Source organism: Hypanus sabinus, chromosome 5 (genome assembly GCF_030144855.1).
Source record: "Hypanus sabinus isolate sHypSab1 chromosome 5, sHypSab1.hap1, whole genome shotgun sequence".
Lineage (NCBI taxonomy): Eukaryota > Metazoa > Chordata > Chondrichthyes > Myliobatiformes > Dasyatidae > Hypanus > Hypanus sabinus.
The window spans coordinates 87,898,398-87,915,832 of NC_082710.1; the positions used below are offsets into that span (position 1 = coordinate 87,898,398).

The 17,435-nt window shown below is 40.3% G+C and overlaps 1 protein-coding gene across 1 annotated transcript in view; it reads right to left on the reverse strand.

Moving 5' to 3' along the window:
- The window catches only part of LOC132394766 (contactin-associated protein-like 5), a 1,222,641-nt gene that overhangs the window by 370,431 nt on the left and 834,775 nt on the right, over window positions 1–17,435 (reverse strand). Inside the window, exons 16-17 of the mRNA XM_059971174.1 lie at window positions 15,011–15,181; window positions 5,949–6,167 (exon numbers count right to left, since the gene is read on the reverse strand). Of these exons, the coding sequence (XP_059827157.1) occupies window positions 5,949–6,167; window positions 15,011–15,181 (390 nt within the window). The remainder of the gene's footprint in view (window positions 1–5,948; window positions 6,168–15,010; window positions 15,182–17,435) is intronic.

Below are 17,435 nucleotides of genomic sequence, written 5' to 3' on the forward strand. Positions count from 1 at the left end.
GGAGCAGAAATCCCATTAACCAAGTATGATAAATATTTCAATTGCCTATTATTTTACGTATATTCATATGTTTTCATTGTTCAGTGAAATAGTCCTTTTATTTTTCAGGTTGACAGCTGGCTGAAATTATTTTTGGTTTGCTGCTAGCGGAAAATTTAAGTTCGGCGTTTTTCATAAATACAAGAAGGACTCAAATAGACATTGAGTATTTTACTTCAAAGTAACCTTCAACCCAATGTCTTTTTTTCGGAGTTCAAAATGTTTTTGTTACATGCAGAAATGTAATTTCGTTTTCTCTGCAGGAGTTCATCAATTTCATAAATGCAACACATTATAGTTCGTTTATACATAGCATAAAGGCAAAAAACCGTTGTATGCAGTGTTATTTCATTTTAAATGTCAAACGGGTTTTGTGGCTCCCAGTGTTTTCTTTTCTGTGGGAAACGGGTCCAAGTGGTTCTTTCAGTGGTAAAGGTTGTTGACCCCTGGTCTAGGAACATACACATACTAAGTTAGCTAAGCAAGGCAAACATAGAATCAGACAGTCACACGACATAGAAATAAGCCTTTCTGTATTTGTATCTTTTGTTTGATCAAATAAAGATTCCCGTTCTGTGGTGAGCTACACACTTTTGTAGTCCTGTGTAGACAGTTCAGTGAAGCTGCATGCTGTTTCATTAGAGATAGAGCAGTGTGAGTTGGAAACTGACTGGAGCAGATAAAGAGAAACTAACACCACTAGTTGAGGAGTCAAGGACTAAGGTGCATTGAATAAAACATTAGATCCAGACGTCACTTGAGTGAAATTAGGAAATATTCTTCAAGCAAGGGGTTGCAGGAGCCTGCAGCTCTTTGTGGGACAGCTTCAGGGATTTTATTCCAGTTTTGACTCATGACAATGCACAATATGGTCAAACATCCATGGGCATATTCGCACCAAGTTCTTTGTACATACAGATAAGACATTGAAAGTTTTAATATGTTAATTTGTCTTCATGTTAAATGCATGTGGAAAAGAAACTTGATTTTTAGTCCTAAAATCTCAGGGCTTTACATGATAGTTGCACTCTCAGACGCAGTGGCTTCTATAGGGTCAACCAAAGCTGTTATTGTCTTTTTTAAACGTATTTTTTTTACCATCTCTAGACTCTGCTGGACATTAAGAACTTAAAGTACTGCAGGTCTACCCTAGCAGCAAATTATTTGTTGGCAGAGAAACTTAAGGAGCTGGACTTAGTGCGGACCATGATGCTGCCTAAGACAGGGAGGTATTGGTGTGCAAACTCTCAAGAGATCATCTCAGCCACTGTACTTGTGATTGCAAGACCCTGTTGGATATTGGTGGTGTGGAGTGCCACGAGCCCAATGTCACCTGTTTGCCGATGCCAGAGGGAGATGTTGGAGTCAGGCACTCCACCAGAGTGCGGGAGGCTGTGTGGTGTGGCATCCATGCTAGAGTTGGTGCTGCCCCCCATTGTTTACTTGGCAGAAGACAAGCTGCATTGTCTTTAGTGCCAGACTCCTGCAACATTTATGGACTTGAACTGGTCTATATATATTTTATTGTATATACCTTATATGTGCCTTGTACTGTGTTTAACCATTAGTACTGTGTTTTGCACCTTGGCCCTGAAGGAATGCAGGCTCATTTGTCTTGATTCATGGGGATTCATGGATGGTTGAATGACAATTAAATTGAACTTGCATTTGATTTATTTGATGATTGGGACAAAGCTGAGGTATACAACAGACTGGGGTGTACTTCAGGATCAGAAGCAGTTCATTACCAGAGTGTCTTAGATGATGTGAAATTTGTTGTTTTTTGTTGTGTGCAAAAAACACAACAAAAAATAAATAAGGCAGTGTTCACGGGTTCATGGATCATTCAGAAATCTGAAATTGTAGGGGAAGAAGTTGCTTCTCAGTCATTGAGTATGTGTGCCTTAAGGCACTTACACCTTCTCACTAATGGCACTATCGAGATAAAGCCACGGCTCAAACTGTATGGGTCCTCAGTCCTTCCTGAGTGACTCCACTTCAAGATGTCCTCAGTAATGAGGGTTTTGCCTGTGATGATGCGGCTGAATCCTCTGCAGTCTTTTTTGACCCTGAGTATTAGAGTTTTCATACCAGGCTGTGATGCACCCAGTCACAATGCTCTCCAGTACACATCTATAGAAATGTCCAAAACTCTTCAGTGACTCTCCTCAAATTCCTAATGAAGAAGAATTATTTGACTACAATCAACCTCTCAAAGCACTTCATCATTATGGTTCTGAGTAGTACTGGTCGATAGTACAATATGGGTCCAAAGAGTCTCAACCCAAAACATTTCCTTCCATAGACCCTGTCTGAGCTTCTGAGCTCCTCCAGCATCTTTGTATGCTGCTCCTTTCCAGAAAGTACAGTCCTTTGTGTCTCCTTAATGTTTCCAGTACCTCTGAAGACTCCAGTGAATCTAACCAATACAAGCCCAATAGCCGTCTCAAATTCCATAGACTCTAATGGCTCAGACCAACGCAAGGATATTAACCACTTCCTATCTGTAAGGGTAGATGAGTTTACCATTCCCAACTATCTCTGCACCTTTGAATTGACTCTAAAGAATTTGCAACTGCATTATTGTACCTGCCCTCACTCTGCATCAGATCAACTGGCTCTGACTTTCAAATTTTACTTTCATATTTTAAGCAGAAAATGCCTAGTTTTGCAGGCTACACTGCCCACATTCCTGTCTGCATTCTCTATTGCTTCAGAACATTCCTGGTTCCAATTCAGAATGTGAGAATTTCTGGACAAGAGTGTTTTGGAAGTTTGAGCAAGGGCTTAACGAATGCCAGGGCTTGAAACTGGATTATGGAAGACATGACAAGGCAAAGGTTAAGATAATGTCCAGGCAAGGATAGTTTACAAATAGTATGCAGTCACCCAGACAAGTAAGGTAATTGAAGAGCATAGCTTCCCTTTGTACATCAGGAGATTGGAACCATTTGGTACAGATAAAGATACAAATGAAGAATTCTAGGGTGACACTTACTTATTTCTTTATTGAGATACAGCACCAAATAGGTCTTTCCGGCCCTTTGAATTGTGTCACCCTGCAGCCCTTAATTTAACCCTAGCCCCACCGTGGGCCAATTTACACTGTCCAATAGACCTACTAACTTTGGACTGTGGGAGGAAACCGGAGCACCCGCAGAAAACCCAAGCTGAGATGTTATCAGCTTTTAACTCGTAGGTTCTATTCGTTATTAATATCTGTATTATCTTAGTGCAGGGTTCTCCAATTAGTTTTCTACAAGGGCCAAATTACGTCAAGCATGCCAAGCCAAGGGCCAAAACGTCCAGGGGTTTTTTTCCATTGTGCCAGTAAGCTGTTTTATGGGCAGATGTTGTTGTTGCTGCTATTACCATTAGTACTATTATTATTATTATTATTATTATTAATAGTAGTAGTAGTAGTGGTGGTGGTAGTAGTAATAATTTAGGCCTGGGTTTCTCAAAGCCTATGTTGTGGGTCACACAAGAAAAAAAATGCACTCTTGAAACAAAATAAGTCCAAAACCAACCATTTAATGATGATTCTCGCTATCACAGCTGTCAGCTGTCACATTGAGAACTCATCTGGGACTTAAAATACACACACACACACACACACACACACACACACACACACACACACACACGCACACACACACACACACACGCACACACACACACACTCTCTCTCTCTCTCACTCCCTTCACTACTTCTCTTCCAAACAAAACGTTTTAGTAGTACTGCCTATTTAATTTATTTGTTCTTTTTAATTAAGCTATGTAGCATTTGAAGTATGAAGTGTAGCTATAAATGAAATTATCAGTATTATTGTTGGTGTAATATTATTATACCACAATAAGATTGACAAATGGACAAAAATAAATGGATTCACTCACCAATCAGTGAGAGAATTGACAGCGACGGGATGAGGCAATCCTTCTGATGTCGGGCAATGGCACTGTCATTAATAGCTCCACAATCGTTTTCTTGCTTCTCTCATCATGACTTAAAATTTCACCAACCATATCAATTGCACACATTTTAATCAACTCAGCATCAACAAATGGTTTCTTAGCTTTGGCACGATTCCATGACACATGCAATGATGCAGCTGTTGCGTTCTCCTGTGAAGATGTTGACTTACAGATAGTAGAAACGGAGTACTTGTATGATGTTATCATACTTGCAATTTTTTGTTTGCGTTGATCTGATTTTGCAGGGTAGTTGACATTAAAACTGGCAGCATGCAGAGTGTTGAAGTGCTGCTTTAGATTTTCTGATTAGCAGACAGCTACGGACTTAAGCATGTCGGTTTAGCATTGACATGGTCCAGTAAAATAAAACAAAACTGATCAGTCCAGTCAGATTTGAACTGATGGTTTTCCTGGTCAACTTTGTGCTCTTTCGCGCAGGCCATGTTGTTCTTGGTTTAGGGTCCATGACTTACTGCTGGTAACAATTCGCTTAGATGACAGATTTGCTTCTTAGATGACAGGCGGCTAGCTGGTGCATGCCGCTGTTTAGTTGAGGACCATAGAGAGCGCGCAGTAGGTCGCGCGCTCTACGGGGGTGTAGGTCAAGTGTACGGTGTGGGATAAGGGTAAAGTAAATTAGAGCAGTGTGCTTTATTTGCATGCTATGACGTGCATTCACATAAGTGCCAATGGGTCAGCGCAGTCCAGACATTTGGTTTTCGCGGTCTAGACCTGGCCCGCAGTCTGCCTATTGGGGTTATCTGCCTTAGTGTGATTAGGCAAATAAGGAAGTTGAACGTACTTAAGGGTACCAATTCCTCAGTATCTACATAGCTGATTTTTGTATAAAAATGGCATTTCATTGTTCAAACTTCAGAACAATGTGGTGACAGGCTCCACCCCGTTCTCATTGTGCACAGGTACATAAGGAGTGATTGAGCAATGAGTGGGAGTTTTCAGAGTCCAGTTACTCAGGGGTGACAGGATTGTGTGATAAGGACAGAAACAGTCCTGCCATAAGGCTACTGAGCAATAGCAAAACCCCACTGGAAGTTTTAAGATTGTTTATACTACCAACATTTTAACAAACTTTCAAAAACTATGCTTTTAGAAAGGATGAAATGTTTTAAAATGACAATAATAATACCATACAAGCAGATTAAAATACCTGTATAGGCAGCTCTACCATAATATGGTGTTTACATTCCTAAAAAATACTTCATGTTATAGAAAGTTTTGATGTATCAGACAGGCTGTAGTTGCTTTCAATGCACTGATTTAAATATGTTCACCTGACTGTGATTGTGCCAATGCAATCAATCACAAATAGCATATGTTCCTTGTCTCCTCACTTCTGTGAAATCTTCTCTAAAATAAGTGGGCTGATGAAACTGGTGCCAGCTTCAAGCTGGTGCAAAGGTCTTTTTGACACTCTACCATAACGCTCTATGCAGAGTTTAGCAGCAGAGGATTCTGACTGATTCCCTGGCTGGTGTCTATTGGCAAGCTTTGGGACTGCCAAATTGGAGTAAGCTTGCGTCAATTCACAAACCTACTGGCATTTATATGTTTAAATGTTGGCAATGGGCTGTCGAACTGTTGGCTTTATCAGTAAGGGCTGCCTGCAATCTTCAATGCGCCAGGTATCATGCAGTGAAGCCACTTAGATTCCAACTGGACCACCTGCCACACAGGATGGAGATTGTCTGAATTTGGAAGGCATTCCAAAAACTAGAGCCAACACCCCAATCTTTTCTCTTCAGGAAACCAAAATCCATGGGAAATAAATCAGTTAGTCAAGTATAAGAGGCAGCACATTTATACTGTACACAGCTGGTTTTCAAACCCCGTTGAATGACACAATTGCCAAGCAATGCTGATGATACGTACAGTGACCCATCGCGGTTTTGAAATACAAGGGTAAAGTAACCTACCGACAAAGAGTTGACTGTTGAGCTGTAAGTGGATGTGCCCATCAGCTGGGGCTTCCTGAACCTTTCTTGGCAGATGATCCACTTGAAGGGATGCCTCCTTGATGTTTCGCTCCACTCTAACGTAATGCCACTGATTGTTATTCAAGTGTGTGGCTGACTTCACAGTGATCTCGGAAGGACCATTGCCCACATCAAAGGAGAACAGCACTTCCATTGGGGCTGCGGATCAGACAAAATGGGGTTAACATTCCCAGCAAAGGTTCATGAACCAAAAACAGGAAAAAGTGTTGAGATAAAGGACAATTCATGATCACATCAACTGAAAACTTCTGCTCTGACTTCCCTTTGCTTAGGGAAATGTATGTTCATATTTGCTGCACTATTTATTTGGCATTTCATTGTAATTTTTATGCCATTGCTGTCATAAAACAACAAATTTCATGTCATATAAGTGAGTGATTTTGACATAGACACATACATGAGGTTGACATTTGAATGAGATTTTGTCGAATACAGAACATCAAGCAGCACTGTACGATGCAGATACTTCAACCCACAAGGATGTTGGGCCATCCTTTTACACTATTACAGGATCAAGTCAAGTCAAGCCGAGTCAAGTTTATTGTCATTTAATTATATATATGTATGTGACATATATAACCACATAACATACAGTATATAGAAACGAGACCTTTCTTGGAACCAGGATGTAAAGTGCAGTAGTACACATATCAATCCAACAGTTCCCTCACACATAGCCCTCCATTTTTTCTTTCATCAATGCACCTATCTAAACATCTCTTAAATGCCCCTAATCTATCTGCCTCTACCACCCCCAGGCAGTGCAGTCCATGCGTCCACCAATCTTTGTGCAGAAAAACAAACTACCTCTGACACCACACCCTATACTTTGCACCAATCACCTTTAGATTATGCCCTCTTGTATTAGCCAATTCTACCCTGACTGTCCATGCTATTTATGCCTCCTATCATCTCATACACCTCATTAAATCGTCCCTCATCCTCTTCTGAGCATCTTTGGTATACACGCAAAGAAGTAAGAAGCCAAATCAAACTGGAAGGTTTGATTTGGATAATGTCCTTCAGCACTACTCTGAACTAATTCTACAAACGACAGACTCACTTTCAAGGACTCTTTACAAGTCATGGTCTCAGTATTTCTTCTATTTGCAGTTTGTCTTCTATTGGACATTAGCTGTTTTGCCATTCTTTTTCCGATGTTTTTTTTGTAAATTTTATTGTGTTTTTTTATAAATCCCTGCAAGAAAATGAATCTCAAGGTAGCATATTGTAACATATATGTACTTTGATAATAAATTTACTTTAAACTTTGAAGCTGGGAAATAATACACTCTTAAAAAAAATGGATATACGCAGTAACGGGATTGACCCTGCCTAATATTGTTTTACTGAATTTTATACTTGCACGAGGTGGGTATTACTGGCTAGCTACCTCGGTCTATTTAGAATGATGAGGTTATACAGTGCAGAAGCAAGCCCTTTGTACCTACCAGTCCACACTGACCAATATACCTAAGCTAGTCCTATTTGTCTGTGTTTGGCTCATATCCATGTACCTGTCTAAATGTAGTTTAAATGTTGCTAATGTACCTGCCCCTATCATTTCCTCAATCATTTCATGTGCTGACCATTCCCAGGTGAAAGTATTTTTTCTTAGGTTCCTATTAAAGCAATGACAAACCAAACTTTTGATCTGTTTGGGTGAATATAGGGTGTCATAGAGATTATGAGCTGAAATGTCAACCCCCAGTCCAACCAAAGCACATGGGTGCCCCAGTCAGTAAAAGTGATGTGAGACAGTACTGGTGATAGAGGAAGAGGGGGAAATGTTGTTATTTACATCCAGTGGCCACTTTATTAGGTACACCTATACACCTACTTATTAATGCATCCAGCGAAAGGCAGTTCTGTGGATTGAAATGAGAGAGGTCAGAAGAGAATGGCCAGATGGGTTCAATCTGACAGGCAACAGTAACGCAGAGAGCCTAAGGTGTGAAGAAGAACAGTTCTGAATGCACAACATGTCGAACCTTGAAGTGGATGTGCTACAGCAGAAAGAGTACCTAATAGAGTGGCCACTGACGGGATTTCTGATGGGATAATTTTGCAATTCTATTTCATTTCGCAGGTCTAGGTGTCTCTCTTGCAGACAACATTTATTTTTTGTATCTACCCCATCAACTCCTTTATTATCTTCTCACAATTGTATCTTTTCTTAATCCTCTGTACATGGCTATTCAAGGCTAGACTAATCAAGACCATTACAATGATGGAAGTCCAGCCAGATTATGATCTAATCATTGGGTGGCAACTATCCAACAGGGACATTAAATATTGCTGTTGCAGAGTGTGTGCTGACAATCAGTGATGATGCCAATTACCAGGATAGGATTACTCACAGTATTTGTTTTAGTGTCAGGAGAAGATTATAAAATGTACACACTTGAACATTATGTTCCTGCACACTTACAGTAACAAGTGATTGAGTTTGACAAGAATCCAAGTACTCCTATTTTATTTTAACAAGCAGCTAATAGGGATTTATTTGTATTCCCAACGGAAAACAAAACTGATAGCTCATGAATGGAAGCTTATTAATGCCCTTGGTAACAGATCTCCTAGCAACGCCAACATGGACCAATGGATTGAAAACAGTTTTCTGTGTAGGTGGCTCTGTAAAAGTTGGGCCAGAACTTCTTGGAGTGGGGGAGTCTTGCTATGCACACCGTTAGTTAGAGAACTTCCTGGCACTATTTAGCCCCATTTTATAGCCCCTATTTAGCACTATTGAGCTGGAAGTATAAGAAATAAAGGGACGGTGAGAAACACATTGTAATCCTCTGTGAGTGACAGGTGTGCAAAAAGATATCTGAATGGCTTTCCTTGCCAATGAGACCATGATGAGCCTGGAACTGTGAGGTCTTCATGAAACCAATACTGAGGCTCAGGAGTTAGCCAGATTCTGAGTAACTCCACTCAGTGGGCACTTCATTAGGCACATCGGTACACCTGCTCAATAATGCAAATATCTAATTAGTCAATCAGATGGCAGAAGTTCAATGTGTAAAAGCAAGTAGGTATGGTTGTTCAGGCCATACATCAGAATGAGGAGGAAATGTGATCTAAATAGCGTTGACCATGGAATGATTGATGATGCCAGGCAGGCTAGTTTTAGTACCTCTGGAACTGTTGATGTCCTAGGATTTTCATGTACAAGTTTTTAAAGTTTATAGAAACTGATGTGAGAAACAAAAGCAAATCCAGTGAGAGGCAGTTCTGTGGGTGAAAATGCATTTTTAATGAGCGAGGCCAGAGGAAACTGACAGGAAGGAGACAGTAACTTAAATAACCATGCATTACAATAGTCATGTTTAGAAGAGCATCTCTGAATGTACTACACATCGAACCTTGAGGTGGATGGGCTACAGAAGCAGAGCTTAACAGTGTTGCTGAATGCCTCTTCAGTCACTTACTGACGCTTAATTGATTAGGCAAAACAACAAAGGGAAAGGGAAATAGAATACTAGCAATTTCCATTTTTACCATTCTGTGCCACAGATATTTAATGGTGTGGCATTAATAATGAGTTTGTTGCTCAGTGGTCCAATGCTCTTAAATACTAGACACTATTTCCTATCATAAGTTTAATAGATAAACATACAAAGAGACAAAAATATTTAAAATAATCATTAAGGCTGAAAAAAATATTTGTACAAAAGGTGAACAGGTCAGTAGATTCTCTGATAAAGAACAGAGTTCAAAGTAAATTTATTATCAAAGTACATATATGTCACCATATACCATCCTGAGATTCATTTTCTTGTGAGCAATCACAGTCAATCCAGAGAAACACAATAGAATCAATGAAAGATCGCATCCAACAGGATGGACAGACAACCAGTGTGCAAAAAACGACAAACTAAGCAAATACAAAATGAAATAAAATAATAATAACTAAATAAGCAATAAATTTCGAGAAGTGACCATGTATCGTTTTACTTAGCCTGACCTGCTGAGGTTTTCTCCCAACATTGTGCTGTTTTCAGATTTCTAGTATCTGTAGATTTTTCTTTAGAGCTTTTGTTACAGTAAATTGAAGAGGTTCGTTCTCATGCCATAATCGTGTTACAGGGCTACCAGTCAAAGTTCTATACCACTGTTCTGAAGGTTTGTGTTTGAATTATACAAAGGCAATTGGGGGATTTAACTGTAATTAAATCTGAAATTAAATTTACCCTGTGTAATGCTAACAATGAAATTTCCATATTGTTGCCAAAACCCTTTTAATTACTCATGTGCTCTGAGGAAGGAAATCTACTATTCCAGATTTTGTGGGTATTTTCTGTGCTGTATTGTTCTTCAGCTCATGACACCAGATCCACCAATTAATTACTTCTTCAGTTTGTGTCCATCATGTGTACAAATAAATAAATAACTATATTTCAGTCCAACGCCTCAACTTTCCCTGCACCTGTATCTCACTGTGCCTGCATACCTGACAACAAATGCAGCTTGACTTGACATGACTTTTCTTAATCTGGTGTACTTGCTGACTGATTGGTGCTTTAACATCAGCACATATTTTTAACTGGCTGTCATCCTTTTCAGCCAGACTTGGCCTCTTGAAAATTCTTCAGGGTGTTCTCCAATTAGTCCTACATTACTGTTTTAAGTCTCTCAAATAATAACTAAGAAATGTGAGGCAGAATAACAGTTAGGCATGGACTAGATGGGCTAAAGGGAGAGTTTTAGTGCTCTAGTGGGCTATGTGACTAAATACTACAGTGAAAACTGAATAATCATCCTGGTCTGCACTGCCTACAAACATCGAGGCCAATCACCATGCAATCAGAGTGTTTTCAGCCACAAAATATATTGGCCACAGTGGTATCAAGCTCCATTTAGTCACTAACAAAATGTCTAAAGGTGATCCATTTTGGTTTCACCAAGGTCATTCAGCTCCAGATGAGGTAACAATGTAGAACAAGCATGGAAAACAGATTGGTACTTCAAAGGCTGGGCTTGACATTGAGGGAGTAATGGATAAACACAAGAGATTCTACAGATGCTGGAAATCCAGAGTGATTTACACAAAATGCTGAAGGAACTCTGCAGGCCAGGCAGCAAGGATGGGAGGAATAAACAGCAGGTCTCCAGCGGGGACCATTCAGTAGGACTGGAAATGATGAGGTAGAAAAGTCTCCGGTTGAGACCATTCAATAGGACTGGAAAGGATGGGATAGAGAAGCCAACATAAGAATGTGGGGGGATGGGAAGAAGTACAAGTCAGAAGGTGAGAGGTGAAGCCAGGTGAAGGATAGGGTAGGTAGATGGGGGAGGGGGAATGAAGTGAGGATCTGGGCGGTGATAGGTGGGAAACATAACAGTCATGCATGGCACCTGGGAGCACAAACAATAAACAAAGAGGATCAACCCATCAGGTTGGAAACTTTTCTCACATTGGGGGCTGAAAACCTGATGAAGGGACCCAGATCGAAATGCCAATTGTCTATTCTTCCCCATAAGTGCTGCCTGACCTGCTGAGTTCCTCCAACATTTTGAAGTTGTTGCCTTCCTTTCCTGTCGGATTCCACCATTTGTAACCCTTTGCTGCTTCTACTCTTCACCTCAAACCCTTTGGTTGTTGCTCTTTCCTTCACTCCTTCACCTGCCTCCATCTGCCAATCACCACTTCTCACCTGGTTCCACACATCACCTGCCAACTCTTACCTAACCACATGCCTCACGTAAAAACTGCCAAGAGAATCACCTGGGTCTCCCTGCTCCCTATTTGTGACATTTACCAGGATTGTTGCAGAAGAAAGAACTGAAACATTGTTGAGGATCCTTACCACCCAACCTAACCCTCTTTGACCCACTACTGTCGGGAAGGAGGTACAGGACCATCAGAACATGAACTGCCAGACTGGGCAACAGCTTCTTTCCTCAACCGTGAAACACAGTCAGAACCAAGTTCTCATCACTAGGACAGTGAGCTGTTTACTGTTGACTGTTTAATGTTTACCTGTGCATTTGAATTGTAATTTATAGAACATAGAATATAGAAAACCTACAGCACAAAACAGGCCCTTTGGCCCACAATGCTGTGCCAAACATGTACTTACTTCAGAGATTACCTAGGGTTACTCATAGCCCTTTATTTCTCTAAACGCCATGTACCTATCCAGGAGTCTCTTATCTACCTCCACCACAGTCACCAGCAGCCCAAACCACACACTCAACACTCTCTGCAGAAAAAACTTACTCCTGATATCTCCTCTATACCTACTTCCTAGCACCTTGAAACTGTGCCCTCTCATTTTAGCCTTTTCAGTCCTGGGAAAAAGCCTCTGACTATCCACATGATCAATGCCTCTCATCATCCTGTACACCTCTATCAGGTTATCTCTCATCCTCCGTCACTCCAAGGAGAAAAGGCCAAGTTCACTCAACCTATTCTCATAAGGCATGCTCCCCAATTCAGGCAACACCCTTGTAAATCTCCTCTGCACCCTTTCTACATCCTTCCTGTAGTGAGGTGACCAGAACTGAGCACAGTACTCCAAGTGGGGTCTGACCAGGGTTCTATATAACTATAACCTTACCTCTTGGCTCTTGCACTCAATCCCTCGGTTGTTGAAGGCCAATGCACTGTATGCATTCTTAACCACGCAGACAACCTGTGCAGCAGCTTTGAGTATCCTATGGACTCAGATTCTAAGATCCCTCTGATCCTCCACACTGCCAAGAGTCTTTTATACTATAATTAATACTATATTCTGCCATCATATTTGACCTGTCAAAATAAACTACCTCACACTTATCTGGGTTGAACTCTATTTGCCACTTCTCAGCCCAGTTTTGCATCCTATCAATGTCCTGCTGTAACTTCTGACAGACCTCAACACTATCCACAACTCCCCCAACCTTTGAGTCATCAGCAAATTTACTAACCCATCCCTCCACTTTCTCATCCAGGTCATTTATAAAAATCACAAAAAGAAGAGGATCCCAGAACAGATCTCTGAGGCACACCACTGGTGACCGACCTCCATGCAGAATATGACCCGTCTACAACCACTCTTTGCCTTCTGTAGGTAAGCCAATTATGGATCCACCATGCAAGTCCCCTTGGTTCCCATACCTCTTTACTTTCTCATTAAATAATATAGTATAATAATAATACAAATAATTGAATGGGGTTCTGTCAAAGGCCCTGACCTAGAGCTACACTCAAACTTCAGTCCTTTGTGGTGAAGGAACCCACTTCCAGGTTCACTGACTGGCCATTTCTCAATGTTCCATGAATGCTGCCTAGAAGACAAGTGAGCCTTTGGGGTTTTGAGGCTTTTCAGCTCTGTGGACGAGATGATTCAATGCTGGTGCCACTGAAAAAATTGAATATCGGGAACAGCAGATCAGCTGTCAGAGGCTCTGCACTCAGACCTCTCTCTCTATACCTTATTGTCTCGTTGGTAGGGGCGTTTGTTGCTGATGCTTGAGTCAGAGTACTTGGAAGAAAGAATGAGGTGGCAGTCTTTAACACTGTAAATCAGTGATTTTTTTTGTCTTGTTAGTCTCCCCTCTCACTGTGTGACACCTGAGTGACAACTCTCTATCCCTTTATTAGGGAGACAGCGCCTGCGGTATGTCGAATTGTCAGGTGAACAATTAGTTTTTGTTGGACTGCAGGTCATGATCTTTCTCACGAGCCTTGTGGGTGGAGGGTGCTGATGCTTTATTGCTGAAATAAGTGGGGGGGCACAGGAGGGTAATTTCTCTGCTGCTGCTTGTATGAGGGGGGCTTTGGGGTTGTAACATTTTTACTGTCACTTATTCTTAGGGACACTCCTCTGTTTTCATGGATATCTGTGAAGAAGAAGAATTTCAGGCTGTATGTTGAATATATTCTTTGATATTACATGGAACTATTATTGCATAAAACATCACATCACATGCTGGTGATAATATACTTGATTCTGATTTTGAAATTATGTTTATATAATATTTTGAATTATATTTTATTAACTTATTGATGGTAATATTTTGGTTTATATGCCATTAGATGTATGTATTGTGGATGCCCGTTGTCTGGAGGAATATTATTTCATTTGATTGCTTATATGTACAGTCAGATGGCAATAAACTTGAAGTTAAACTTCTTTACACTATCTCCCTGCTATTCCTTCAGTCCAGTTAAAGGATCTCAACCCAAAATGCGGACTGTCCTTTTCCTTCCTCAGATGCTGTCTGATTCACTGAGTTCCTCAGCAGTTTGATCTTGCTTTGGATGCCTCTATTAAGATACCTAATTGATTGATTTAAAATGAAAGCTACTTATACTCAAAAACATTGATTAAGACAAATTGACTTCAAAGAACTAACCTTATGTAAAATGAGCAGTCTACAGCCCACATATTGGACATGCCCTCTTCTCATCAGAAAAGGGAGCCTGAACACTTACACTCCATGATTCATAAACAGCTTCTTCCCCTCTGCCATCCTCTGCTGGTCCATGAATCCATTGTCCCTACCTTGTTATTCTTTTATTTTTGTTCACTTTTTTATGTTTTGTACTTTTAATACTTTTGCACTGCACTGTCAGTAATAATAAATTGCATTCTGATTCCTCAGTGCAAACCATCAGACACCATGTGGACAGAAAGGATTCATTTAGTTAACTATGTAATCACTAGTTTAACTAGTTTGGTGCAACATCTTGAGCAGAAGGGCCCATTCCTGTGTCATGCTGTTCTATATTCTAGGTTCTACCGAACTGAAGAAAGATAATGCAGGCAATGTACTGCAGCATTTGTGTCCTGATGCAAAAGATAGTGAGGTTTAGCTCATCAGGCTGGAAGGACCAGAGGTGTGATCATTGTGGCATGTTTTATGCCAGGATGATGGGGAACTCCCACATGACCATTGTTCTTTCGATCCTGATGGTCTTGAGCTACACAGGACTTCGCCTGTAACTCTGATTATAACCCAGAGTTATTTCACTGTCGGATGACACTTACAATTTAGCTCAATCCTTATGAAGTCCTTTATTCCCAGGTTCTCCAGGAAAACTCCCGAGGAAGCCGTAGTTTTGAAGAAAAATGTAATGTCTGCGCTTAGCTCCCCATGGAACGTTGGGAAATGTAGATATGAAGACTCGGTGTTAAATGAAGCTGCATTCCAGTAATTGCCTGTGTGAAAAGTTACCAGTCTGTTAGAGAGGAGACCATGTCATTCATTTAACAGTATAAAATAGGTCAATGCATAGCAACACAATTACCTACTCTCAAACTGCTGTCATATAAATAATTAATTTCCACTATTTAGCTGTCAATTTTCTCTATCCAACCACCAGGAAAAAAAAACAGGAATATTCACATTAAGAACTAAATTGGGCCATTCTGCCCCAGTTCTGCTAGAGTATTTACTAAAATCATGGTTAATTTGACTATGGCTTCAGCTTCACATTTCCATTTACACCCACTTATATTTCCCATTCTTTCTATCTATCATTGCCTTAAAATATTCCAAGGCTCCATTCTATCAACTTTTGATGATGAGAACTTCAAAGATTAAATTTTAATTTCAAGTTTATTGTTATCTGATAAGTTAATAAATATAATTCAAAATGCATGTAGTGCACAGCACAGGTAAGCAGTAAACAGTTCGTGAGGAGTGATGACTCCTCGCTGGTGACAGGGTACTCATTAGACTCACAGCCTGGGGGAAGAAGCTGTTACCCAGCCTGGCAGTCCTAGTCCTAATGCTCCTGTACCTCCTACCTAACTGTAGTGGGTCAAAGAGATTGTAGGATAGGTTGTAGGGATCTTCAACAATGCTTCAGGCCCTTTGTATACAACACTCTCAGTAAAAGATTCACAACTCTCTGAGGAAAACAAAATGTTGCCTCATCTCTAGATTGTGGTGAGCCATTCTTTTAATATAAATAGTGAACTTAACTCAAGACTCAAACAAGATAAAACATTTTCTCCACGTTTTGTAACCATATATATTTCAACAAGACACCTCTCATTTTTTAAGATTCTGCTAATACAAGATAACTACATGTAAATTTTCTTTTAAAGATACACTCAGTGGCCACTTTATTAGGTACACCTCTACACCTTCTTGTTAACATAGAAACATAGAAAATCAACAACACAATACAGGCCCTTCAGCTCACAAAGTTGTGCTGAACATGTCCCCACCTTAGAAATTACTAGGCTTACTGTGGTAAACTATGTATACCTGTCTGGACACGCCCTCTGCTGACTGCTCCTGTGGCTCCTCCCACGGACCCCTGTATAAAGGCAATTGGAGGCACTGCTCCTCCCTCAGTCTCCAAGATGTTGTGGTCTCTTTTGCTGCTAAGAAAAGCCTATTGTTTGTCTCCCGTCTCCGAGAGTTATTGATGATGCATTACTTACCTATAGTCCTCTATTTTTCTGAGCTCCATGTACCTATTCAAAAGTCTCTTAAAAGACTCTAATGTATCCGTCTCCACCACCTTTGCTGGTAGCCCATTCCATGCACTCACCACTCTCTGAGTAAAAAAAAAACTTACCTCTGACATCTTCTCTGTACCTACTCCCCAGCACCTTAAACCTGTTTCCTCTTGTGGCAACCATTTTAGCCCTGGGAAAAAGCCTCTGACTATCCATACGATCAATACCTCTCATCATCTTATACAAATACCTAATCAGATCATCATGTGGCAAAAACTCAATGCATTAAAGCAGTGGTTCCCAACCTTTTCTATGCCCCACACCCCTAGGAAATGTTTGATTAATGTTTGCACCCCCTACAAAAGTAATATCACATTTGAAGATGAAGAAGTCTAATTTCTAATTTTTGAACCACATACAATACTGTGAGTGAACAAATTGAACTTAAAAATAAGCATTTAACTCAGTGCATAAAATGCAAATATAAATTGAGCAATTAGGTTCTAATTTATTCAGAAAAAATTGTAAACAGTAAAGTCAATCCCATTTGTGAACATAAAATTCAATGACTTCTTTACTCCTGCTTCTCATTCATGATTTTATCAAAATGTGGAACTTTCTTGTTGACTGTGATCCGCAGGTCTGCCTGTGGATTCAGGCGATTCCTAGATTTTGTCCTGATTGACAAAAGAGAACTGAATCCAGATTCACACAAGTATGTTGTTGCAAATGGAATGAGGACACGGAGTGCTTTTCCACCGAGTCTTGGGAACATATCCAGTGCTGCACACCAAAACTCCTCCAAAGTCTTGCTTTCAAATTGCATTTCAAGATCTCGATTTGTCCACAAATCAATAAGATCTTCCTTCAGCTCTTTATCATCTGACATTTTCTCCAAATTGTAGGAATATGGATTCATGATTGATTCTTCTGAAATCTTCAGGTCTCCAGCTGCAAAATATCCATCAAACGATTCTGACAGCATTTCCAAATGAGCCAC